This window comes from Micromesistius poutassou (genome assembly GCF_964030765.1).
Source record: "Micromesistius poutassou genome assembly, chromosome: 15".
Taxonomy (NCBI): domain Eukaryota; kingdom Metazoa; phylum Chordata; class Actinopteri; order Gadiformes; family Gadidae; genus Micromesistius; species Micromesistius poutassou.
Window position 1 is genome coordinate 4,273,685 of NC_140285.1, and position 26,430 is coordinate 4,300,114.

The 26,430-nt window shown below is 43.8% G+C and overlaps 2 protein-coding genes across 2 annotated transcripts in view; both read left to right on the top strand.

Annotated features, from left to right (window-relative positions):
* Positions 1-518: 518 nt before the first annotated feature.
* LOC311359729 (ATP-binding cassette sub-family C member 4-like) lies at positions 519-24,792 on the top strand (the record flags this gene model as incomplete). The annotated part of the gene is made up of 31 exons (XM_084479778.1): positions 519-595; positions 2,700-2,810; positions 2,988-3,108; positions 4,019-4,240; positions 4,584-4,673; positions 5,235-5,398; positions 5,691-5,816; positions 6,117-6,366; positions 6,871-6,972; positions 8,542-8,631; positions 10,095-10,286; positions 10,808-10,902; positions 11,554-11,640; positions 12,148-12,244; positions 13,220-13,399; positions 13,641-13,778; positions 15,572-15,609; positions 15,814-15,923; positions 16,544-16,690; positions 18,112-18,191; positions 18,334-18,484; positions 18,800-18,919; positions 19,174-19,284; positions 19,560-19,660; positions 20,038-20,229; positions 20,334-20,489; positions 20,581-20,670; positions 20,933-21,105; positions 21,220-21,325; positions 22,682-22,816; positions 24,709-24,792. 31 exons carry the CDS (start codon positions 519-521, stop codon positions 24,790-24,792), a joined length of 3,936 nt encoding a protein of 1,311 aa, XP_084335904.1.
* Positions 24,793-25,947: 1,155 nt separating this feature from the next.
* The window catches only part of LOC311360114 (acylamino-acid-releasing enzyme), a 10,389-nt gene continuing 9,906 nt past the window's right edge, over positions 25,948-26,430 (top strand). The window contains exons 1-2 of the mRNA XM_084480215.1: positions 25,948-26,001; positions 26,162-26,336. Coding sequence (XP_084336341.1) covers positions 26,219-26,336 — 118 coding nt within the window. The 5' untranslated portion in view covers positions 25,948-26,001; positions 26,162-26,218. The remainder of the gene's footprint in view (positions 26,002-26,161; positions 26,337-26,430) is intronic.

Consider the following 26,430-nt stretch of genomic DNA (forward strand, 5'->3'; position numbering starts at 1 on the left):
GGTACACTGCCCTGGACAGCACCTTGTTTATCCAAACTCCCACATATTTAGTACGGCTAGCTCTGAGGTAGGTGACCTCCACAGAGCTAGCCGTGCCATGTCATCTGTTACACTGCCTGATTTGGATAATTTGCATAATAAGTTTTATTTCCTGGATACTATTATGTTCAGGTTTTCCCCTTTACAAACAATACAAGGACAACTCTTGCTTAAAAAATGTTGGCATCGGTTGAGAACTGCAACACTTACCACAACATCATATCCTCATTCCTGCTGATGCTCAAATATATTACTTTTTTGTTTTTGTTTTAAAGATTTGATCCGACTGAATCAAATCAAAGGGAAGTCCATGCGGGAACAGCCAATAGCGATCTTGTCTTCATTGCCATAACCAAATCAGGTTTTTTCTGGTGTCTGTCGTCGGTGTTTGAGTGTCTATATGTGTATACAGTCCGGCATCCCTAGCAAAGATACAGTGGCTCCAAAGTGACACAGACAAACACAACTGGCCCACCGCCATGGAACAAGTCAAGAGCAAAGCAGAGAAGACCAACCCAGAGGCGACGGCAAATTGGTTCTCACTGCTTTTCTTCTGGTAAGTCAAAAACAATGTTTGAATTGGAAACACGTCATATAACCACGTCATATCGTTAAGTGATGATCACAGCATCCCGCTCCTATCATGGGAACCTAGAATCGAAATGTTCGGGGTTTGTTCAGAATATTATGTCATATAACATGTCCATGGATTAAATTCAGGATATATGCGTGCATGTTACAGAAAACTAAATAATGGTCATAGGTCGTAAACAAGTGCATATGGATGTATATGATAACTGGGGGGGGGGGCGGCGGTGTCCATAGCAACCACCATAGCAACCTTGACACACTAATTAATAGGAGAACTCTGGGGGAGCATTTCAATACAGTACAAGGGTATTCGAATGATGGAAAATCACCAAATAACATCTGTTTCCCCTGAAATACATTTATTAATATAGCAGAAACCCCTCCACCTCTTTTTCCAGATCTACATACCAGTGGTGCCTGGTGATAAACATTGTTGGTGGGGCGCAGTAATAGAAAAAAATGAATTTGGTAGATTTGATTTCCTGTATTCTGGTGCATTTTGGGGATGGCCACTACCTATTACCTATCACCTACTATTCATTCAGATTCATAGCCTACATCCTGACTTGCAGGGCCTGGGCAAGCTTACCCATTGTTGTTGTTCGTGTGGTGATATAAAAAAAAACAGAAAAGCCATACCATTGGCCTGGGGCACACACTGGTGCACACACTTTTGCGCCAATGAAAAGCCGTCTCTGCTTGATAGACAGCAAAAGGTTTGCGAGCTTACGTTGACTTCAACTTGGCCAACACCCCTGACACCCCAACACTCCATCCGAAAAATGTGTTACCTGGAGCGTTCTGGACCCTTGAGCTATGTGTTGTGACTTTATGAATGGGCAGGCGTGGCCTCCGTAATGCGCCCTGATTAGCTAAGCATGGTGCTGAGCTCCTGCCTCCTGGATACCCGTATGTGTACTCTGTGCTGGTCCCTTGTGTAGGCATTACAACTTAGTTTGTGGCTTGGTCCTGACCTCTCGTGGCTATGTATGGGCATTATGCTTGTTTTCGTGGCCTTGGTCTCTGGGCTTCTCAGACACCTGGCCTGCTAATATCTCAAGAATTGATACGTGTATGAATCGCTCTACACATGAGCGGATGCCTCCCTAGTCACCAAGGACATATCTGGCCTGATGCATGCTAGAATATGCTATAATGCTAGAATACGCTACAAAAAACACAGTGTCCTGTCCTGTTACGTCGCAGCCGTAACGTGTCCGGACTGCTTCCAGTGGGGATTGCAGTACGGAACACAGCCGGTTCGCAGCCGTGACACTTCCGTGACGGTCCTGGTGGAAATTGGCCTCGAGCCTTTGGCTCACTCAACAGTGTGTAGTCAACATAATAGCGACGCACGTGCACACAAACACACGCGCATAACACACACACACACACACACATACACACACACACACACACACACACACATACACACACACACACACACACACACACACACACATGCTGACCCGAAGGTGCTCCATAATGCGCCAAAGCGTTCTATTTTCCGACCTGTACTGTACTTAGGAATTGTAACCATTTAACGCAATTAGTGCTACAGAAAACAGAGAAATAAGCAGAGCGGAAACAACTGCTGTCAGAAGACACTGATCCATTTTCACTGTTGACGCAAGCTGCTCTAGTTCTACAATTGTCTCGTGCTGGATGACGTAGCCTCCACGGCCCTGCAGTGTGCAATTATCGGACAAGATTGTCCTATAGTGTGTGGTGTTCCGTCTTGTGTTTGAATATTATGTATTTGTATTTACGATTGGAGAGCAACAAATCGGCTGAGATTCTCTTTGTGTGTGGTGTACATCCGACTCAAAAATCCCATAAGATTAAAAAATCTTGTAGTGTGGGGCAGCCTTAAGAGATTTCCCTGACTGTTTAACTTTCTCTATTTTGTAAATCTAAGTATGTTTTTTTTAAGATGCCGAAGCTTTGGGTGTACAGTTGTTACCTTGTAAAATGTATATGCCAACATAAAAGACCACACTGGATTGTACAAATCGGAAGCCAATAGGCTACTATGATTTTAGTCTCTCTAAACTCTCTTCCATCGCCAGCTGGCTGAACCCCTTGTTTCGTATCGGTTACAAACGGTCCCTTGAAGGAGAGGACGTGGACGATGTTCTGCCGGAATACCGCTCAAGAATACTGGGGGAGACCTTGCAAAGGTGCGTGTGTGTGTAAAGAATTTACTACTCATATTATTGTTATAATCAGCCCCAAAAGAACAGTGACACCACAGGTTAAAAAAAAGGTTAAGAAAAAAAAAGACATTTGAAGTAGGTGGGTGGAGGGATCTCAATCCTGGCACAGATCAATAAGACCTATCTAACCCAATTTAACAGATACTGGGATGAAAATTGCCTGAAGACTTCCAGATACCTGAAAGAACCAAGCTTATCCAAAGCGATCATCTGTTGCCACTGGAAATTATATTCAGTGCTGGGCTTCTTTGCATTCACTGAGGTAATATAAGCATTCAGGCCGACTTATCACGACTCATTACGCATGCAGGCCGATATTTAATCCTAATTTTGTCTACCAAACAGGCTTGTTCATGTTTTATTTTACCCTGATAAACTTTTCTTTTTTGTTGATGCTCTCAAGTCTATATGTTATAGCTTATAGACTATGAACATAAAAAATGTGTTTAGGGCTGAGAGTTCCAGGAAGGAAGGTTATCCCCATCGTTACGACCCACGGCAACTTTGTGTTCCTTTAGTATGAGCATTATAATGAACAATGTTGTATATGCAATGTGCCACACACCACAGTGTTATACCATAGGTGTACGCTAAGGCCTTAGGCTTAGGCCCTAAGGCTAAACCTATACCTTAACCTAGAAATCCATTATCAAATGGGCCAAATCTTGTTTTTATAAAGAAAATAATTATATTAGAAAATAATGATAAGAAATACACATGGAATCAAACTACGTAGGCGGTTGTATTAAACATCTTTAAAATAAAACCATAGTTTCAATATCTTTTAGATGAAACTGTCAGATTTAAAGTAAAGGCTCACGTTTGGCCACTCCTCCTGTTCACTTTTATTAGGACGAGATAAAGAGTGGGACAGGGCATCAGACAGCTCGTGTGCTGGTCGCAGGTTGCGGCGCGTCGAAGGGTTGGGACAAAAGTTGAACCAAACTTCCGTTCCATTCGTGCAACTGAGTGTGGCGTGTGCCATGTGATCAGTGGCGGATTTAGAAAATTGGGGGACCAAGGCCCACCTCATCCAACCTTTAAAAGAGAACAGAGAAAATTGATTGTGACAATCGACATTCAGTTGGAACTGGCGGACTTGCGTGGATGCAAAAGCATCTGCTGAATGTAACTTAATGGAGCATCTGGACGTAACCACTCTCTGTTCTCAGGGGGCGAACAAGCTGGCCCAGCCGGTGCTGCTGGGGTACCTGTTGCGCTACTTTGAGAGCTACGACCCCAACGACCTTCATGGTTTACAACTGGGATTCTGCTACGCCCTCGGCTTGTCCCTATGCACCCTTCAGCTGGTGTTGATGAATCACGTGTACTTGCATTATGGGAAGTTGGGCATGAAGATACGGGTTGCCCTGTGTCACATGATCTACAAGAAGGTGAGCCTATTGGACGGGGCTGGGGGGGAGTGGGTGTGGCTTGAAATGGGGTGTAGTTTACCCGCAGTTGGCTAGGAATTCTGGGAGTGAGCTAAAGGTGCAGGTGACTTGAGTGTAGACGTGCAGTTATGCAAGATGGATTATTTATTCAAGATAATAATTCATTATAAAGATTGAGAGGGATAGAGATTATTGGAGCTTTTCAAGTTCACTTCCTGGAATCACTGTGAACAGGGAGGGAAACAGATTTTGTTTTTCAGGGTCAGGGTCGTGGTTGGGTAACTTATTCATGGTAAGACCCCTGAGTGTGTTAAGCATTAATGCTGTTCTTCCCTTCTTCCAGGCCTTATGTCTCAGCAACTCGGCCACAGGGAAAACGACCACGGGTCAGATCGTCAACCTCCTCTCCAACGACATCGCCAAGTTAGAAGAAGTATGTGAAATCTCCACCGACCAGGATGGCTAGGCTGAGACGTTTGCTCAAAGTTGTTGAATGCAGTTAATTTTACTGACAAATTAAGATGGCATTCATAGCTCATTTAATCCAGGGAAAGGCATCATTGAGTGTGAGCTACTAGCCCTCCTTTATATGTTTCAAATTAATTCCCTGTTAAGTCTCTTTACTAAAAGCGTAGTTGCTAAATTCCCAAAAATAAGTGAGCCTCTTAAAGACTACACCCGCTGATGATTGAATTTGATCTAAATTTCTTTTGCCTTTTAAAGATGAGTCCTAGAAAACTGCATATGCAAATTAGTAATGTGAGCATTAACTTAAGCATACATAGCGTATTTTTAACAAATGTAATGTGTATTTATTCACTCATTTGTTGACCTATTCTTTTGTCTGACAGGTTCATTATATCATAGACCCTGACAAAAAAGTCACAACCTATGATATAATCTATGGTCTTTTTTCTCCCTCACTCACAATTTAGCGGTCCTCTCCATCACCACAATAGGGCTGCTCCTGATTGTTTCTTCTTTTACTCTCCAGCTTATTTATTACCTGAACTACCTGTGGATGGGGCCTTTCCAGGTAGTGGTGGTGGTCGCCCTACTGTGGGCAGAAATCGGGCCCTCGTGTTTGGCTGGAATACTAGTCCCCATAATACTGATGCCCCTGCAAATCCGGATTGGGAGGCTGTTCTCCATGTTAAGGTAACTTGTATGCAGTTCAGTGACATCATGCAATGCATTCAAATGTGCAGCAGGGTTTCAGATGCTATTAAATCAAAAACTTTGCTGTCAAATGTTTATTTTTCATCATTAACCCCTCCTGCCAGACAAAGCCACTCCCCTAAACATGTGTCTAACTCGCTAGAGTTAGACACATGGGCTGAATCAAATGATTGGACGACTTGTCACATGTCACAGCCACATGTAAAGGCTTCATTTATTTTTTTGGATAATTTCAACAACTATGACCAAAGTATACCATGATACATTGCAGGAGCAGGATGGCGGTGCTCACCGACAGCAGGATTCACACCATGAACGAAGTGGTGTCCGGCATCCGCATCATCAAGATGTACGCCTGGGAGAAGCCCTATGCGGCTCTGGTTTCACGGTTCAGAGGGTAAGGAGGGGTTTTAACCATTTAAATGGCCCCCAATTTTACCCCCAGGTGTGAATTTGTCCATTTGTGGTGTGTGTGTGTGTGTGTGTGTGTGTGTGTGTACTCCACCCAGATGTATGATGGGTAGCCAACTCTGTACCACCTCTAGTAAGCTGGAGTTGGTAGCTTACTACTTAGGGTTAAGTTACCAACTAACATACTCCCTCCATCATATATTTAGCCCAATATATATGGTGTGCTAAGACAGTAGTGTGGAGTAAAGACGTGATGCTGTCTCTAAACCCCCCTGTCCCCCCGTAGGGAGGAGATAGCCAACGTGATGAAGAGCTCCATGCTGCAAGCCATAAACCTGGCCTCCTGCTTCTCGGCCAACAAGGTCATCGTCTTCATCACCTTCGCCATCTACGTGCAGCTGGGCAACACCATCACGGCCAGCACTGTCTTCGTTACTGTGTCGCTGTACAGCAACACGGCCACTATTGTCACGCTCTACTTCCCCAGGGGCATCGAGCTTCTCTTTGAGAGTTATGTGAGCGTGCAACGGATCCAGGTGAGGGGGAGCAACCGTATTTCCTCACCAGGTGGGGGGGTGATGGCCATTAGGAGCCTGACGAGTCTAAACACCTCTCGACGATTTCTTGGGGTGTTTCATGTATGCTCACATGTCATCAAGATTCTGCCTACATTTTCCCGAACCTAAATGTATTTTCCTATAGTTTTGCCCTCTAATATATCGTCCTCCTGTTTGGCTTGTGGGTGCAGGAAGGGAACCGATGAATTATAAGTTGTGATGCGTGATACTCTTTAGACAAAGGCTTTTAGTGAGTTTTCCATTGTGCATAATGTACGTCTCCTTACTCACATTGTTTTTTAGTTTTTTTATGTACTATGATTATTATTACTCGTAATAATAATAACTATGATTATTATTACTCGTAATAATAATCATACTGATTAATTATTAATTATTATTACTCGTAATAATAATCATACTCATAATATTATAATATTATTATTATTGAATCTGTTTATCTGTCTGTTTTATTTTTGGTAGACCTTCCTAATGCTGGAGGAATCGCCCAAGTGCAGCAATGTGGTCTGCCAGAAAAATAATGCCTCTGTGATCATCCAGAACCTCATCTGCTACTGGGACAAGGTCAGCAAAACCTCTTGTGTTCCCTGGTGTTGGTCTGGAGGGAAGGGTTAAAGGTGCCGTAGGTATTGATTCCAAACTTCTAAAGAGAGCGAGGGAGCAGAAGAGGGCACGCTTTTGAAACCAAACTACCAAAACGTCCCCCCCTCTCTCTGCTCCCTCCCTCCATACTTTTCTCCATCTTCTCAAAGGTGTATTTTTGTGCAGTTTTGCATTTCAAACTCATGTGATGGACTGGAAAGATTAATTCCACGATCCAATCAGGGAAAAGATGCCCTGATTGGTCAGAAATGAGCCAGGAGTGGTCCAAATCAAAATTTTCTCAGAAAGAGGCAAGCGTCAACTAGTCAACAGATATTCTCACACCGAATTTCAATAATATCTGGCAGATAGCTAGGTCATTTGCAACAAATGACACTCAAATTATAGCTTTAGCTTACAGCACCTTTCTAAGCATGTTTAAGCATATTTCAGGTAAAATATTATATTTATTTAGTGCTTTGTTGATGATTGGTGAACAGTGAATGAAATTAATAAAATTTATTGAATGCAATTAATATATTTATATAACCAGTTTGTCACTGTTTAGTCAGAATGAATAGACTTTAAAAAATTTGCGATGATTACCGTATTGTCCTGGAAACTGTCCTGGAAAACCTTGATTTTAAAAGGTTGCTTTCCAGGCATGTAAACATAGAAAATTTCCAAATTCATCAAATGTCCTGGAAAAGGCAAGAACTTGCATGCAAAATTGGGAAATTCCGCCACACATTCCATGTTTTTTCAATATTTTGTTTTGTCGCCACAATTGCTTCCTGTTGCATGCTGACCATTTATACCATTGACAAGAGTGTGGGGTTAGCTCTTAAATTTAAGTTGCAGTTGTCTGTCGAAAGTCTCGGGCCTGATTGCAAAGCTTTTCAGGAGATACTCATATGAGATTTAAGTGAACACTCCACAAAAATATGTCACTGAATGAAACACTTATTACTTTTCGTCGTAATCCTTATTTTGCCAATAGTAGCTAATTTCAACTCATTGCGAAAGCTAACGTTAATGTTGTGTATCACAAGCCTGTCTGTCACCTGCCTCAATAACGAGGAATCATTTATAATATTTGAGCTACGTACATACACCAAAACGCACCCTTTCCATCTGTTTATATGTGGCCGCAATGATGGCGAGGGGTGGTTTCTGTCTAGCTTTTGGCAGCGTACTATATTTCAACGTCATCCATTTTGCACATGCATTAAACAATGCTGCCTCATAATATATTATCAACCCTTACAATCAGTGTATTTAAAATGATAGACTTTGGGTCAGGACGTCATGGATTAAAACCAGTACCTTTGGGTGGGGAGGACCAGCCCTGTCCCCGATGTCTGTGGCTCGTTCACACGGCCACGCTGATTGGTTGGTGCATTCACAAAATGAACGCACCCCACTATAATGTGTTTTTTAACAAAAGTACTTCTGCACATTATGCTCCGGGAGTAAATCCAATCACTAAATGATGAAATGAAGGTGCTGACAAGTGCGTGTGCATCTGTGTGCGTTAACTCCCCTGTGCAGATCCAAGACGCACCCTCACTCCAGAACATCTCATTGAATGTGACTTCGAAGCAGCTGGTGGCGGTGATTGGACCCGTGGGCGCCGGAAAGGTCAGGGGTCATCCATCCATTCAGACATTTGTGGAATTTCGAAATTTCAAATTTATCTTTTTTCCTTAAAGGTGTTGGTCAATAGTAGCAATAAATGCCCTGTGAGTCGTTTTGGTGAAAAAAAAAAAGCCTGTTTCACACTGTTCTAGTGTGGTGGAGGAGGTGGGCGGGGATGAACGACCTGATTTGGGCTCTTATGACTAATGACAAATGCAAAATCGCCTCTGATTGGATCCGTCACAGTAATAAAACCAATTCAACTTACAGAGAGACAGAGAGAGAGAGAGAGAGAACAAGAGAGAGACAGAACAAGCGAGACGGAGAGAGAGAGAGAGAGACAGAGAGAGAGAGAGAGAGAGAGAGAGAGAGAGAGAGAGAGAGAACCACTGGGCTCCTTGGGGGTTTCTGGTTGATTGAATACAGAAAGAAGAGCTGCCATGAGGCGGCTCTTCTTTCTGTATTCAATCGCTGTGCCCGGGCTGCCGTGCCCAAGCCGTGTAAATGTTGAAATATTGGTAATGTCCGATCCAACCATTTCTTCCTCAACTCTTCTTTCTTGGCCAAGAGATGCAACGTTGATTTGTTATAGCCACAAATAGCACAGGCACGAACTCAATACTGTCTTCCCTAGAGCGTGATTACATCACCCCGCTCTAGCCCAAGGTAGCTAAACATATTCGGACATCGCAGAGCCTTACCACTTCAATATTTAACCTAGAAACACAATGTAAAGCTTTAAGTGCTATGGTATTTCTTGTTTCACTGGTGTTGATTAATTGATTGGAAATATGCTTGTTGAGTATCAATGTTTGTTTATACCGTTTTTAAACTAAGTTACTAAGAATAAACTCACAAACTTAAAGAGACAGACACTTGTTGGACATCCAAGCGTTTGTCTACTTCTACTTATCCTGATTGTGTCCAACTTTTACAAGTCTGAGTTATAATTTTTGAGTCTATGGTTTGAGGCTTGGGTATTCACCCATGGCTGGGTGTTGCGCTTCCGGTAGAAGCTAAATGCTAACATGCTTTTATTTTTCACGTAGTGCTATCTACACAAACAAGATGTCATATGAAAGCTGAGACTCCACAGAGTCCAGCTCTATAATCATTATCATACTGTGGTCTAATCTCATCTATCAAACTATATGTGAAAGAATAATGTCAATACCACAACAAATGATGCCTTACCTGTGTTTGCTATGAGGTTGTGTTTGATCGCATTACCATTAAGAGATATCCCAGTGTTGGTGTGTGATGTAGAGTGTGATTTCACTGTGGCAGAAGGACGACAACTTTTAGAAAAATTTTACCTGCTTAAGAACACCATAACAATCCCCAAACCGAAATTCTGCCTTAATTTTGCTTGCCATGTTACAGTGTTTGTCAAAAGTTTGTCAATGAAAGGAAAGTGCATCCATGACAACTGAAACACCTGTCCTCCCCCCCCACCCTTCCCTCAGTCCTCTCTGCTGAGTGCCATTCTGGGGGAGCTGCCCCTTGACAAGGGGGTGCTCAAGGTGAAGGGCCAGCTGACCTACGCCTGCCAGCAGCCCTGGGTGTTCCCCGGGACCATCCGCGGCAACATCCTGTTCGGCAAAGAGCTAGACCCCGCCAAGTACAAGAACGTGCTGTGGTCCTGCGCCCTCGAGAGGGTGAGTGGTTCCGCCTAGACCCTAACAACCTGGCTCAATGACATTTACATTATATATATATTTATGATCAAGGATCAGGATATCCTTGATCCATAAATCCAGACCTCATGACTCGCCCCATGCCATCTCCTGGATGAGGTTCACTCAGCTCTGTCTGCAGTCCATCTTCTGCCTCGACCTGCTCTTGCACTGCCCCATCCAGCGCCTCATCTAACTTCTCTTGCACTTCATCATGCTGCTCAGACCTGACTGGCTGGCTAGTAACCCTCTAGGGCTGTCCTGGGGCATGCTCCCCCGGAAGGAAATTGTGTACTTTTCAAAGTGAAGTTTTTCCATTGCAATGTACCCTCAATGTACTGTAAAGCAGTCCTGTAAGGCAGTCCTGTAAGAAGGCCTGAGGTGTCAGTGGGTTGGGCTTGACATTGGTTTCAGCTAGACTTCTTACGTCCCGATACGTCTTATAGCCGGGTACAGAAGTGTGTATTTGTGTTTGTTCTGAAGCTCTCTTCCACTTGCTCCAGGACATGGAGCTGCTGCCAGACGGGGACCTGACTCTGATCGGGGACCGGGGAGCCACACTCAGTGGGGGGCAGAAGGCTCGCGTCAACCTGGCCAGGTGAGTCTGATGCTCACCTCACCTGAACCCTGGAGAGGTGAACCCAGGGGGCGGGGCTTAAAGGAATATACCATCCTGGATGTTAAAACCACTTTAACCATCTCTCCTGGCCTCACTAAAAAATCTGTTACCGATAGGGATGAAACGGTTGCCGGTTTTATAATAAACCGCGGTAAAATTCCTGACGGTCATTATTAACGTGTCAAATTTAATTATCATTAAAACCTTGATAATGATTGACCCATGGTTTACCGTTTCACCTAATATAAAATAAAGAAAACTTCATTACCATAGACAGTGTTGACTGCTATAGTACTGGGCCGGTTGCACCAATTGGTCTTCTTTACTAAGCTTAGTCTTAAGTCTTAGTTAGTCTTTCTTAAGACCTGTCTTTAAATTCCATTGTACACTTGTTGCACCAATGGAATTTACGACCTGGCTTAACTAAGCCTGGTTTAAGCAATGTGCGTTCATATGAACGCACATGGAACTCAGAATGGAACGTGCGTTGCTCTTCTGCGTGCTCTTCTGACCGCTCGATTAGTTCACTGTCGTCATAGATATCTATCGGATTCGTCCTGTCCCGTACTACTCTCTCTCTTCTAAATGTGTGTGTGTGTGTGTGTGTGTGTGTGTGTGTGTGTGTCTCAGAGCTGTGTACCAGGATGCTGACATCTATCTCCTTGACGACCCTCTCAGTGCCGTCGATGCCGAGGTCGGGAGGCACCTGTTTGAAAAGTAAACGACCACTGACACAATATTAATAATGATCAATTAAGAAATGAGAATCCTTCACTTCCTGTCGGACGATAGGTTTGTGGCTGGGTGGGGGGAGGGAGAAAAAAGTCCTGGATAGGAATTTAAGCACATCCAATCCCGCAGTACAAAGGCTTTAGCAACACAATGGACACGTTTGTTGTCCTTAATCTGCCAGCAACTCTCTGCCTCAACAACCTTTGGATGAAGTAGTGGCTTTGAATCCATTCTTGTTCAGAGTGCTGCATCGGGCAGCGTTGCATAGTCAAAAGGAGGACACGTCAAATGATCCAATTTTACGTGTTTAATATTGTGGGTCGCAATGGATGGCAAGCATATTGGTCAGACAAAAGCATATTGACTAACCAATTGACCAACCGTGCAGATGGTGTCAGCCCTAGATTTCATCCTATTTTATACAGCGCACAATTGATACAAAAGTAAACTAATTCAGACACTCACACACTTGTGTGTGTGTCCCCTCTCCAGGTGTATCTGTGGTATTCTGAAGGACAAGGCCAGGATCCTGGTCACCCATCAGCTGCAGTACCTGAAAGCCGCCGACCAGATCCTGGTTCTCAAGGAGGTCTGTACATCCCCCTCCTCCTCCATCCAATCACAGAGCAGTCTACATGTCATGTTCACTCATGCATGGCAAAATCAGACCAATCACTAAGTAGGACAAATCCAATCAGTGATACAACTTCCTCTTTCTGTTCAGCCACATATCGCTTGTTATTTAAAGTCTTTCAGAACAACATTAAACAAAACTGAACTAGACTGAATAGCATTTGGGTTTTATGTTTCCATTCAAAGCAGAGATGTATAGTAACAAAGTACAACTACTTCACTACTGTACTTAAGTACTAAAATGTTGTATCTGTACTTTACTGGAGTATTATTTTTTATATTATTATTATTTTTTCCACTTTTACTTCACTACATATTTTGATGAGTTTAATACTTTTACTTTTAACTTACCCATGTTTGTTACTTAACCGTTTTCTTGGAATACCCCTCTGGCCTTTGAGGTGTTTTAGTTGTTTATTTTTACATAAACACTTGTACGTGGCCTTTGACAGCTCTGTATTGTATTCCTGTCCTTCCTGTCCTGTACTGCTGCTACAGCCAAAGGAATTGTGTGTCTATTGTGTGTTTAAATATTTGAGATAATATAAACAATATGATATTCAAACTTTTGCCTGCTTTCCTTAATATAAACATAACACAATACTTTTACTTTCATTACTTGAGTAGTACATTTTAAAAGAAACTACTTCCAATACTTAAGTACAAAACATTTTGAATACTTGAGTACTTCCACTTAAGTGGGGTGTTTAAAGAACACTTCTACTTCTACTCAAGTCACTTTTTTGATACAGTACTTGTACTTTTACTCAACTCTGGGTCTCTAGTACTTTATACATCTCTGATTCAAAGTAAGAAAAGTAAAAACTTGATTGATTTTGTTATTTGATCTGAAACCCAGATAGTGCTATTGTTGGTTTTATGTATGCAAAATGTGAAACGTTAGCCAAACCCTGTGGGTTGTCCATCTCAGGGTGATGTGGTGGCCCAGGGGGGGTACACAGAGCTGCAAAAGTCTGGACTGGACTTCACCTCTCTGCTGAAAGACCAGGACGAAGAGGAGCATCAGGCGATGTCAGAGGAGTTGGTTCGCAGCCGGACTGTCTCCAACACCTCCGCGCCCACGGTCAACGATAAAGCAGACCAGATGCCGGTGGGACTCTAACACTTTCGATGTGGCAACACTGTCTCTTTGATGCTAACACTGTATAGCTTGATGCTAACGCTGTTTGTCTCTAATGCTTACTTTCTATTTCATGCTAACACTGTCCGTCACTCAGATGCTAACACGGTTTATCTGTGACAACACTGTTTAGAAAGTAGTTTAGCTGCTACATTAGGGCCACTAGCTAAGCTGCTCCATTAGTAACAGTGTTATTGTTTCATCTCTAAAGGCAGAACATACCCAAACAGCTGTGGAGGAGAGCCGTCTGCAGGGGACTATCGGGATGGGCATGTACTACAAGTACATACATGCTGGTGCTAACATCCTTACTCTGCTGTTGCTCGTTGTGGCCAACATAGCTGCTCACGTAAGCTAAATGCTCACTGCCAGCTGATGGCAAGCACCTGCATTTTGTATTCCATCTCTTGAGTCCAACCAGCGTCCAAAAAATAAATAAATTCTTACGTGTTTCTGCATACATCATGGACACAATCTAGCAGGCGTGTGCCCAGTGGCGGTCTGAATGTTCTGAAGAAATAAGTTGAAACGTTTAAGTAGTAGTTAAAATGTCCAGTTTATGGTTATCTGTCCCTACACAAACACCCCCTACTTTCACAATGAAATGGACTAGTCCATAATGGCGCAAAAGATAAACACACAGGAAAATCAAATCAAATAAAGGGTTAGGAAAAGGGTTAGGAAATAAAGTTACCCAAGCGGCTCAAATAAAAGAAAAAAGCGAAAAGACGCAGATAAGTATTTGGCAACGCTGCCAAAGATTACACACTTTTTTACGGCTACTGTTGGGGATACAGACAGGAACAACAACGTCCAAAGTGTTGAACATGCCGCTACAGCAGCAGCAGCAGCTAGCTGTGAAGTGGCGCTAGGTGAAGACCTGTGAGAAGACATCAATAAGTAGGACGCTCTGTGTCAGAAGTGTGTGATGTGGAGCACAATCTATAATTTCTCTCATAGACACTCTCTCTCTCTCTCTCTCTCTCTCTCTCTCTCTCTCTCTCTCTCTCTCTCTCTCTCTCTCTCTCTCTCTATCTCTATCTCTCTCTCATAGACTCACTTACTCACTCCTTCACACTTTCTGTCATATCCTGTACATGGGTCTGCTTATGCAATTGTAACTTCAGCCCTTTCTCACACACACACACACACACACACACACACACACACACACACACACACACACACACACACACACACACACACACACACACACGTTCAATCTCTGTAAAAAACTGTAATGTCAATTCACTTACAATATCCTGTATCTTGTACATGGGTTTTTTTGTAGAATGATTGAAATGTCAATCTCAAGTGCAATGCCAATTGCAAACTCACTCACTCACACATACAAAGTCAATTATTCATCTTGGCAATATTTGCAAAGATGAATAAACAGTGCTGGTTTTCCTGTCATTCAGTCAGTACTTTTTTTTTTCTCTGTTCTCTTTTAAAGATCGGATGAGGTGGGCCCCATACATACCTTTGCCTTGGGTAAATTTGCTAAATCCGCCACTGGACGTGCCGTCCATATGGGCGGGTGGGGCAGCGAACTACTTGCGATAGCACGCTCCCAAAAAATAGTTCCTCAGTAAATCATTGCTCCAAGTCTATTTTTAATCACATTAGCTATCTATAGTTTCTGTAGGATTTCCAACTATATTTGGTTTGTTGACATCAAATGGTGGCGATTCTAGTTTAGTTGAATGTATCATGCAATGTTGGGGCAGGGCAGCTCAGCGATCGCGTTCCTCCGTATGTTTATCAAATAACCCTGCAGGCTTCAATAGGGATTTCAATCTGCGCTAAAAGACGCCTATACGGTTGTAAAGTAGTCTGCCCCATGGTCATATTCTGGAACTGTTTTCAGTTTTGTTTTAACTCAAATTATTCCGCCAGTAGTAGTTAGGTTTTAATGTAGCTGAAAATATACATATAAAGTGTGGGTGTGGTCATACGACAGTAGTTTCTGCCCCACTGAAATTTATGCTCACCGCAAGCTACTGCAATCGAGTGAATTGGAGCAGAGTAGTCAGTCGGTGGTGATTTATCTGTAAAACAAAAAAATATTTTTTTTGTAATGAAAGACAGGTGATATACTTTGTTTGGTTATTTTTTGTTTTTGTCTCTTCTTCCATCTAGGTGGCCTACGTCCTTCAGGACTGGTGGATGTCTTATTGGTAAATCTATAAGAATTCATGTTTTTATGTAAGCCTATTACTTCACATTTGACAGCTCACTTGAATAAAAGTATGGCATTTAAGAACTTGAGTACCTTAAAGATGAATCACAATCGCTAGAAACTGGGATTGTAAATAGCCATGTATTTGGATGTAGTCTATTTTGGATCTAGACAATCAGCATTGTGACCTTATTTTCATCAGGGCCGATAAGCAAAGCAGCCTGACGGGTTGCACCACCTCAATCCAAAATCACACCAACAACAACGCCACTGAAGTGTTGGATATACCATTTTACCTGGGAATCTACGGAGGTGAGGGGAAAAAACACTTTGGTTTTCACAGCACAAACACAGCTCGCCTTAATGAGATGGATCACAATTGCTGTGATCCATCCCGTTCACCAGTCAGGCTAGTCACTTAGCAGACACTTAAATTGGTTGACCCTGAATTAAGAGGAAAACGATGTCCATTGGGAGAGGAACAATTAATGGGTCCTTTTCATAGTAGGTAAAACACAGGTGCAGCTTATGCCATAAATAATGCGTCTGTTCAATTAAGGTACAGCAGACACAAGACACTATAGACACAAGCAGTCATTCCAATATACATTGACCATGACATAAATAAAACCGACCTAATGCTAAAAACACAGGAAAGGGAAGTTACTTTACCCTTACAAATCCAAGCTTTGAGATTGACATCCATTGGTCCCAAGTGGTGTCCAGAAAATGTAAGGTTTCTAAAGACTGTGTATTCTTTTACATAAAGAGTTGTATTTTATCATGAGTATGTTTTGAAGATCAAAGGGACACTGTATTGATAAAGCATATATTTCCCAAAAATATATTCGGTACCTCCAAACCTTTTTTTAAAACACGCCTCCAGAAGTATCTCACGATCATTGCAAAACACTGTGCTGATGTGTTTTCAGGTCTGACTGTAGCCGCGCTCATTTTGGGGCTTGTCAGGGCAATGCTCTTCTTCTATGTGCTGGTGAAGAGCACGGAGACCCTGCACAACCGCATGTTCGACGCCATACTGCGCGCGCCCGTGCACTTCTTCAACGTGAACCCCATCGGTAGGAAAAAGTTGTTATTTACGCATTAGTGCCATAAAGCACTAATGTGATAAAACATGCATTCGGGCGTATTATATTATTTCACACGCGTAGATATTAACTGCGAGAGCGCAAATTATCTCTGCGCGTGCACACTCAGAGCGCTGCTCCCCGAGCGAGGAAAACAGCTCCTCGAGAGCATTACCTCGTTGCAAGTGAGAGGGGAAAAAAACTTTGGTCGCACAAAACAACCTCTCGCGCCTAACAGCCTCTCGCAAATGATGTTCTGCTCTCTCGCTCAATTTAATTTTGGCACTATGGGGGAGGGAACCAAGGCAGGACGGGCTCTCCTGTGATTGGGCGTTTCTGAAGAGCGAGGTTTGATTGACAGCCCTCCTCAGCCCTCCTCTCATTCATGCTGGGCAGAGGTCCCTTCAGGTAAGAAACCCTTGGCTGAATTCGGGCATTTGTGATGAACGTAAAGTAATGGCTTGTGTAACTAATGTTAACCCTAAAGTTAACGTTAGCTATTCGTTACGGTTAACGTTAGCTATTCGTTACGGTTAACATTATGGACTAAGTAATAACGTTCTAGACTATACAAAGACTAATGTTGATGTTTAGCTACACTAACATATTTCTCAGAAACATACGTAGATGAAATTTTACACGTCATTACTTTTCGTTCATCTCAAATGCCCGAATTCAGCCAAGGGTTTCTTATCTGCAGAAACTGCCAATCACAGGAGAGCCCGTCCTGCCTTGGTTCCCTCCCCCATAGTGCCAAAATTAAATTGAGCGAGAGAGCAGAACATCATTTGCGAGAGGCTGTTAGGCGCGAGAGGTTGTTTTGTGCGACCAAAGTTTTTTTCCCCTCTCACTTGCAACGAGGTAATGCTCTCGAGGAGCTGTTTTCCTCGCTCGGGGAGCAGCGCTCTGAGTGTGCACGCGCAGAGATAATTTGCGCTCTCGCAGTTAATATCTACGCGTGTGAAATAATATAATACGCCCGAATGCATGTTTTATCACATTAGTGCTTTATGGCACTAATGCGTCGCCATAGTTATTTGTTGTTATTATTCAAATCCAAATCGTGCAATGCATGTCTAGATGTAAATCAAACATTTGTGTTTTAATAATGGAAAACGAATGTTGACCATAATGGAATGGTTATATCTAATGATTATGCTGGTAAATATATATTTCCTAAACCTAATGTATGTGCGCGTGTATGCAGGTGTGGTATATAGATATATTAGGAAATATAGTGGTGATTCAATCCTTTTCATTCAATTGCTTTGGTGAAATACAAACAAATCAATCAATAAAGAAAGAAAACCAAGGCTGGAGGAATGACAATAATTCTTTGTGTTTGACGTTGAACATTTCTCAGAGAGTCTCGGACCAGACGTGTTTTTTTGCATTTGTTCCGTGTGGTTCAGGCAGGGTTCTGAACCGGTTCTCCAAGGACATCGGTGAGATGGACGTAGTTCTGCCCTGGACATTTGTGGAAGCCTGCCAGGTGCTGTTCACAAACCGATTGCCTTGGACACATTTAGTAGCAATCAGAATCAAGAATTCAACGTCACTTGTAGTACAAAGATATAGAGATTGGTAAATGAGGTTCAATGCAGTAAATTGATTGTCCGTGTTGTCTCTGGCAGATTTCCCTGCATATGGTCGGTGTGATCGTGGTGGCGGCGTCAGTCCTTCCCTGGATCTTGATCCTGGTCGTACCGCTCCTTATTATCTTTGTGTTCCTCCGCCGCTACTTCCTGAAGACCTCCAGGGACATCAAGCGACTCGAGGGGACCAGTAAGCCCCCCAACAGGCCTTAGGCTCATGTCTTTATGCTAATGTTCTTCAGCAGTTCCCTTTTCATTTTCACAGCACTACTGCAGCTAGCACACGGTTTGCTAGTAAGGCTAGTAAGGCACCCAACTAGCTAAGACCTTTGCTGTCTATTTTGTCACTTGAAAGATGCCGTGATAGGTTGAAAGAACACGAAGTTGGAGCCACGGGTATCACATCACAAGTGTCAAGTATCACATGATATGATCCTCCAAGAGGGGGTTTAACTCCCTGCCCTATGTGAGGTCAACTTCCTGCTCCTTGTGCTCCTTCCTGCAGCTCGAAGTCCCGTGTTCTCCCACCTGTCCTCCACGCTTCAGGGCCTGTGGACCATCAGGGCCTTCAGAGACGAGCAGCGCTTCCAGGACATCTTTGACGCCCACCTGGACCTGCACTCAGGTGCCCCGCCCCTTTTTTCTGATGCCATGTAATCACTGTACTATGTGTACTGTGCAAATGACGTGTATTAGACACATTGGAAATCAAACAAAAGCATTATGTTACTGCTGGGCCCAGCCCCATTTAGTGATGTCTTAACTTTTTTATTTCTTCCGTTATCGATTATGACCAAATTATAAAATGAATACTTACTGTGTTCCCGATTACTTTGCATCAACCCAAGGCTGTAATACAAACTTTACTTTTGCATTCAGAGACCTGGTACCTGTTACTGTGCACTACACGTTGGTTCTCCATTCGCCTGGACCTGTTGTGCGCCGTCTTTGTCACTGTCCTCACATTTGCCTGCATGTTGATCCGAGATGGTAAGAAAACTCTGCTTGTACTGCCTCCTGTTAACCGGGCTCAATACCACTTCTGAATGGCCAGGGTCCGGGTTCAATACCCCTTCAGAACCTCAAGGGTACCGGGTACAATACCCCTTCTGAACCGCCGGTGTTCCAGGTTCAAGACGATCCTTTTGGGATTGAGGTACCTCAACACACAAAAGCTATCAAAGCCAATCAAATGAATGGCCTGAGTGCTCTCAATGCATGTTTGATTGGTGGCATAACGTGTCATGGTGTTGTTCCTCTGTTAGACCTGGGTGCAGGGGATGTGGGGCTGGCTTTGTCCTACACCATCTCCATTGCGGGGATGTTCCAGTGGGGAGTCCGGCAGACTGCAGAAGTGGAGAACTCGGTAAGTCACAGAAGCTCTGAAGCTCTGTTGTGACATATTTAAGGACTGCTGGATCCCAACTTAGTCTGGGGTCCACTTGGGTCAATAACCAATTAAGATGTGTTTGTGAGGTCCTGTATTGTAATGTTAATTTGGAGTAGCCATCCAGATATATGATGGATTGACGGATTGGATTGGATTGGATTGGATTGAAGCCTACCAATTGGTACGGTCCAGTACGTAGGTGACCGGTGGAGTTGATCCATCCATCATTCATCTGGATGGACACTCCCAACTTGTGATGTCCATATAAGTTGCTCGATTTTGAAACGGCCAACCAGCCTCACATATAATGTTGGGGCCCTTTTTAAGTTTAAAACATAACTGTCTCTCTTAAGATGACCTCAGTGGAGCGAGTGCTGGAGTACACAGAGCTGGAGAGCGAAGCACCATGGGAAACCGAGAAGTGTCCCCCGTTTGATTGGCCGAGCGAAGGCCAGGTGACCTTGGACGGGGTCAACTTCTCCCACAGCGACGACGGGCCATTGGTCCTCCGTAACATGAACGCCACGTTCCTGCCCAGGGAGAAGGTAGGACAACTTGGTTTGACTGTCGGCCATAACTCTGCAACATACAGGGATGACCCAGTTGAGATCTGAAGTGTGATTGGTTGTGCTCTCCGTGTGTCCTCCAGGTGGGCGTGGTGGGGAGAACCGGTGCTGGAAAGAGCTCCTTGGTGTCTGCCCTGTTCCGCCTGGCAGAACCCCAGGGGAAGATCTACGTGGACGGAATACTGACCTCTGAGCTCGGCCTCCACGACCTGCGCCAGAAGATGTCCATTATTCCTCAGGTACTCCTCCTCATACTCCTTCTGGGGGGAGACGGCTGGCTCATGATTCTGGAGGGTCAGTAGCTGAGCTCTCCTCTGATTGGTTCCCCAGGATCCTGTGCTGTTCACTGACACCATGAGGAAGAACCTGGACCCTTTCAGCCAGCACTCTGATGAGGAGCTCTGGAACTCTCTGCAAGAGGCCAGTAGCCCTTCTACCCCTGCTCACACCGTTACCACAAATGCTGTCTCCACACCAGTTACACTATGAACATACATTGAAGGAAGTGATTCCGTGTGTTGAAGGAAGTGGTTCTGTGTTGAAGGAAGTGGTTCTGTGTTGAAGGAAGTGGTTCCATGTGTTGAGGTACATGGTTCTGTGTGTTGAAGGAAGTGGTTCCATGTGTTGAGGTACATGGTTCTGTGTGTTGAAGGAAGTGGTTCTGTGTGTTCTCCGGGTGCAGGTTCAGCTGAAGTCTGTAGTGGAGGAGCTTCCCGCCAAGATGGAGACGCTTCTGGCCGAGTCGGGCTCCAACTTCAGCGTGGGCCAGCGGCAGCTGGTATGTCTGGCCAGAGCCATCCTGAGGAAGAACCGCATTCTTATCATCGATGAGGCCACGGCCAACGTAGACCCCAGGTACCAGCCACAGATGGAGTCTGCGCTTTTGGTAGAGTGTGTTTGACCAGCGGGGGGGCTGCTGTTGCTCTGTGTTGCTCTTCAAGTCTGAGAGGTTTGTATTTCCTGCCATAGGACGGATGACCTGATCCAGAGGACCATCCGGGACAAGTTCAGAGATTGCACGGTGCTCACCATCGCTCACAGGCTCAACACCATCATAGACAGCGACCGCATCATGGTTAAGTGACCCTCTTCTCCTCTAGAAACCACACCATTAACTCCTCCTCCCTGCCACCTCGAGTCTTCACCTCACTCCTACCCTTCCCTTCCTCCCATTCACTTCCTTAAAACACTTCTCCTTCGCCCTTCCTAACTCCGCCCCCTTCCTCCCAACTGCACCTTTAGCTTCCCTGTCTTCCTAGTTCCTCCTCACTTTCTTCACCCCTCCTCCCACTTCTCCTCAATCCTGCTTGTTCCTCCTAACTACTCCTCCTAATCCTCCTCCTGTTGAACCCTTACCTTACAGGAACTTAAGTCTACTGTACTGTACCGTACCAGCCATGCTGGTTTTAAGCTACTGTTCTTGACCAGTTTACCATGAGTACTATCCCTGCAGTAAAGGTGAAGCTAGCGCCTCTAAGGACCTTTTGTCGCTTTTCCACCGACAGTATCAGCTCGACTCGACTCAACTCGCCTCGACTCGACTCGGTTCCAGGCGCGTTTCCATCTAAAAAAGTATCTCTTCAATGTGGGTGGGTCGTAGAAAAGAACCTCTCCACCATGGGCGGGTCGTCATTAGGTTTTAATCACGGGAGACGCGATTCCCGGGAAATCTGAATCTGATCAAGACTATTTCCTGATTCCCGGGAAAGGTTATGATGGGAAATAAAATAAAATAAAAAGTGCAATGACTGCGCGTCTATTGTTGTCATACGGTAACGTTGATGGAGGCGAAACTTGAGCCCTGGGAAAGGAATGACACTAAAACGAAACAGCGAAACGCTGATCCTCCGGAGCCGGTCCGTGGACTCCAGCCACGCCGGACACACACAACCACGCCCGACACACACAACCACACACAGCCTAACTCTAGCCCCGGGAAAGGAGCGACACACATGGCGAAACGCTGTTCAGTGTCCCCCTCGGGAGCGGGTCTCTGGACTCCAACCACACCGGACACAACTTAACTTTGAGTGATTATTCCCATTTACAGCCGCTGGCCAATCAGTTACCAGCAGCCTGTTTATGTCACACAAAAGTACCTACTCCGCTCGCTTGGAACCTCGACGGAGGTAGTACTAAAAAAATGGAATTGCCAATGGAAACGCAAAAAAGGCGTGGCGAGTCGAGTCGAGTCGAGCTGGTACTGGCGGTGGAAAAGCGGCATTTGATTGGTGAACCGCAAACATCTTTGGAAATCCGTTGATTAAACACAACCTTGCAAGAAAACCTAAGCATGTCTTGTGTCAAAAGTCAGAATTTGGGTCGACAAGAGGACAAAAAACCCTCAATGCCATGATGGCAGCTCTGCTTTAGTGTTATTTGCCTGTGGTTACGGAGCAGTTTTTGACCTGAGAGACCACGGTGTGCCCAGGTGCTCGACGCAGGGGAGATCCAGGCCTACGACAAGCCCTACACCCTCCTGCAGGACCCCGAGGGCATCTTCTCTAAGATGGTGCAGCAGACCGGCCAGCAGGAGGCGAAGGACCTCTTGGCCTCCGCAAAGCAGGTGAGTCCTGGAGGTTCTCATTGAGACACTTATCAGACACTTCATCTCAAGACACCTGTAAGGATGTAAGGAAGACAAAAAGTGCAGCGTTACTAGTTAAAGACCGGGTAAACCAAATTCAGTATTTTTCTTCTTATCATATTAATTAGGCCTTAAATGTGTCCCTCAAAACATGTAAAAAATATTTTTCCCATTCATCATTTCCTTGAGGAGCTAGGCCTCAGAGAATGTTCTGTGTGCAGGTTTAAAATGGGCGGGTCTACATCGATGACCGCGTTACGTAAAGCGGTCATACTCACATAAACCCGCCCCCTGCTGTCCATTTTCAGCTTTGAGATTGGGAGGGGCTGGACCTCTCCGGTGATGGGCGTGGTTTCCTGGCCTGCAGCGCACACGCCCCCACCGTCCTGAGCCTGGGGTTACTGCTCATTTTTCATCAACTTTGAAGCATAATTTTATATACTTCGCGATTTTTTTAGTCCTTCAAATTTGGCAGGGTGGTTAATAATATATTTTCCTGTGGTATTATAAACTCAAAACCCATAATTATTCTTGGTTTACCCGGTCTTTAAGAAATAAAGAGAGAGGAGGGAGAGTTTAGATTAATTTATAAGTATATATTAGGGGTTCTGTGTTTACATTATTGCAATCAGTTGATTTTACTTTTTTGAATATATAAAATGCATAATCTTATGCACATTTTATGCCATAATTTGCCACACCGTCTTTCCTAGAATCGAGAGTCAATTTTGAATTTAGAATCGGTTTGAATCCAGAATCTATTTTTGAATCGAATCCAAGAATTTTGAATCGTGACACAAGAATCCAAATCAAATAGTGACAAAACTTAAGATTCCTACCCCCAATGTATTTGAGGCACATTTCCTAGAGATTTGTAAATTGCGCAACAAAAGTAAAACACTTTACAACTATACCAATAGGTGTGAGGCCAATGAGTTTTTGAATTGTTGTCAATCATACATCTGGGTGGACAGTATTGAGAAGTATTGAAAAACGATTTTCCATATCCTTCCAAATTTGCATGGTACGAGTTACAGCGCATTACAACATGTGAGACAGACAATGTAAAAGACGACAAACAAGTGCATGTAAAAAGCATTGTTAAATGTCTGAGCCTGATCTACAATATTGTACATGGTCCACTAAGACAGGGGTCTTCAACCTTGAGGTCCCGACCCCAAGTGGGGTCGCAGAGGTACTGCTGTGGGGTCGCAAAATTATTCTTCGATTTTTATTTTTATTTATTTCTTTTTTTAAATACACATTAACATGAATCCAACATATACATTTTCAAATATGCATTCAATAACAGGTATGTTAATGTGTATTCATGTTATTATTCATGTTAATGTGTATTTTCAGTAACTAACATATTACATTTATGCAACATTGATGAAAGGCTACCCATGAATCATTGCGGTAAAATTAGTATCTGACACCTTCATAGCAGCGATTGAGTCAGGACCTCTTATCAAAATAATTGTGAGTTAGGTATTTTGTGAGCCACAATGGATGGAGCTTTGTTACTAAGCCTTATTATTGTATGCACAATAACAAGGTATGTTTATACATGACACTATAGGTTGTCCTACATGTTATTGTAGGCCCAGTTTAATATTTAACACCATTTTATACAATATATGTAGTGGGGGGTCCCAGCTCAGTCACTCTATCAGCTATGGGGTCCTTGGCCTAAAAACGTTGAAGACCCCTGCACTAAGAGGTTCAAAACTGAAAAAAATAAACTGCAGAGTTGGTCACAAATATTGATACGGCAACAGAACGCTGGATTTTCAGCGGAGACCCGGGATTATTCCTTCACAAGAGCGCAAAAGAAACGTTTCAAAATCTCTCCCCCTCTTGCTCCCCAGGCCTACGAGAACAGGAGTCACCCCATCAACAAACACGGCAGCACCACCAACGGCAACGTGGTGTTCCACGAGACGCACGTCTAACAAAGTTAGACGTGCGTCTCAGTGTTGCAGTGCAACAGTGTTGCAGTGCCTCACTCTAAATAAATGTATTTATTTACTTAATCGAGGTGTTGTTGTTTCACAAAATGACTTCAGAGCTGGCTGTTGATTGTCAAGTGCCTTAATCACATATTAATTCAGTTTCCAGATTAGTGAAAACTTTTCACTTAAATCTTTTCAGTACAATTGTGCATGTTCAGTGCCTTGCTGTGATCTCGATTTTAGTTGAGGAAAATATTTTATCATTGTTTGTTCAGGTCCCTCCAATGTTCCCGATGAATGTTGTAGACAAGCCAATCCATGTCACTATTAACACCCATCTCACGGGTAGGAACAACTTGTTTGTTGTTGACAAACAGGTTTTACAGCACCATGTGTTGGCAGTGGCGGTTCTAGGATTTTTCTGAAACAGGGGCCATTAAGGGGCCACATGTTACATTCAGGGGCCAAGTACAGGGTACATCCAAGCACACAAATGATTTATTCAGTACGGTGCATTTTGTCAGTCATACTCATACCTTTTTCAAACACTCAAAAAAAAAAAGATGAGCCAGTTAAGTTCTCATTTATTCATACTGTGCATAAAGGACACAATGCATAAAACTCATTAAATGCAATACATCCCACGCACAACAACACACACACACACACACACACACACACACACACACACACACACACACACACACACACACACACACACACACACACACACACACACACACACACCACAGCGAATTCTAAATAAATCTCCCATCCTATCTCCCAGAGCACGCACTCTAAACACGTGTTTTTACCCCTGCTCTAATCTATTCTTATCTAGTCGTTAATTGTTATAAATAAGCGTAAACCTTATCCTAAACATGCCAGCGTATTGGCAACAACAACCATACAGAAGCTGCTTGATTTGGAATTTGCATAAATAATTAAAGTGAAACATTCAGAATCATGGGTTATTGTATACAACTGCGAAAGGATATTAAATGACATTGTTACAATTTTTCTCAAACGGCCGGAATATAATGACTGCGTTCCGTTTAAATATTGACATTTGACGTTTAGTGGTAAGATTGTACTGCCCTCTTGTGGTTGGTACGACCCCTGCTACCACCTAAAGTGGTATCGTCCATTTCTGATCCAACATGGAGGCCACGGAGTGAACTGTCAAACAATTCCTGAATCACTACCAGGGTAAGCCGGCAGATTGGCCGAATCGTTATACTGATCAAAGTTATCTAATTTTACATGTGTATTTACAAGTGTATTTCAAGTGCATGCTTTCAAGAGAAACACGGCGCACACATTCACCTAGCGTGCACTAACTCATACTAGTGTAACTGTTGATCTATAGGTTTTTGCACATAGACTATATAACGTTGCATCACAACGTGAATAGCGGTGCACACGGATGGAAACCAACGCTATCACCGCGATCTACGCTGAGTGCAGCGGTCTGCCGACGCCTGTGTCCGCCCACCTCACTGAAGTACAAGAGGGCGATCAGAGAGTGTACACGGTGAGCTCAGGTGAGATCCCCCTGTTGACCTGACACAAGGATCTGACATCTCTGCCATCTGTCGCCCCCGGACGAGTTGGCACAGGCTGTCTGCATTGTAAATC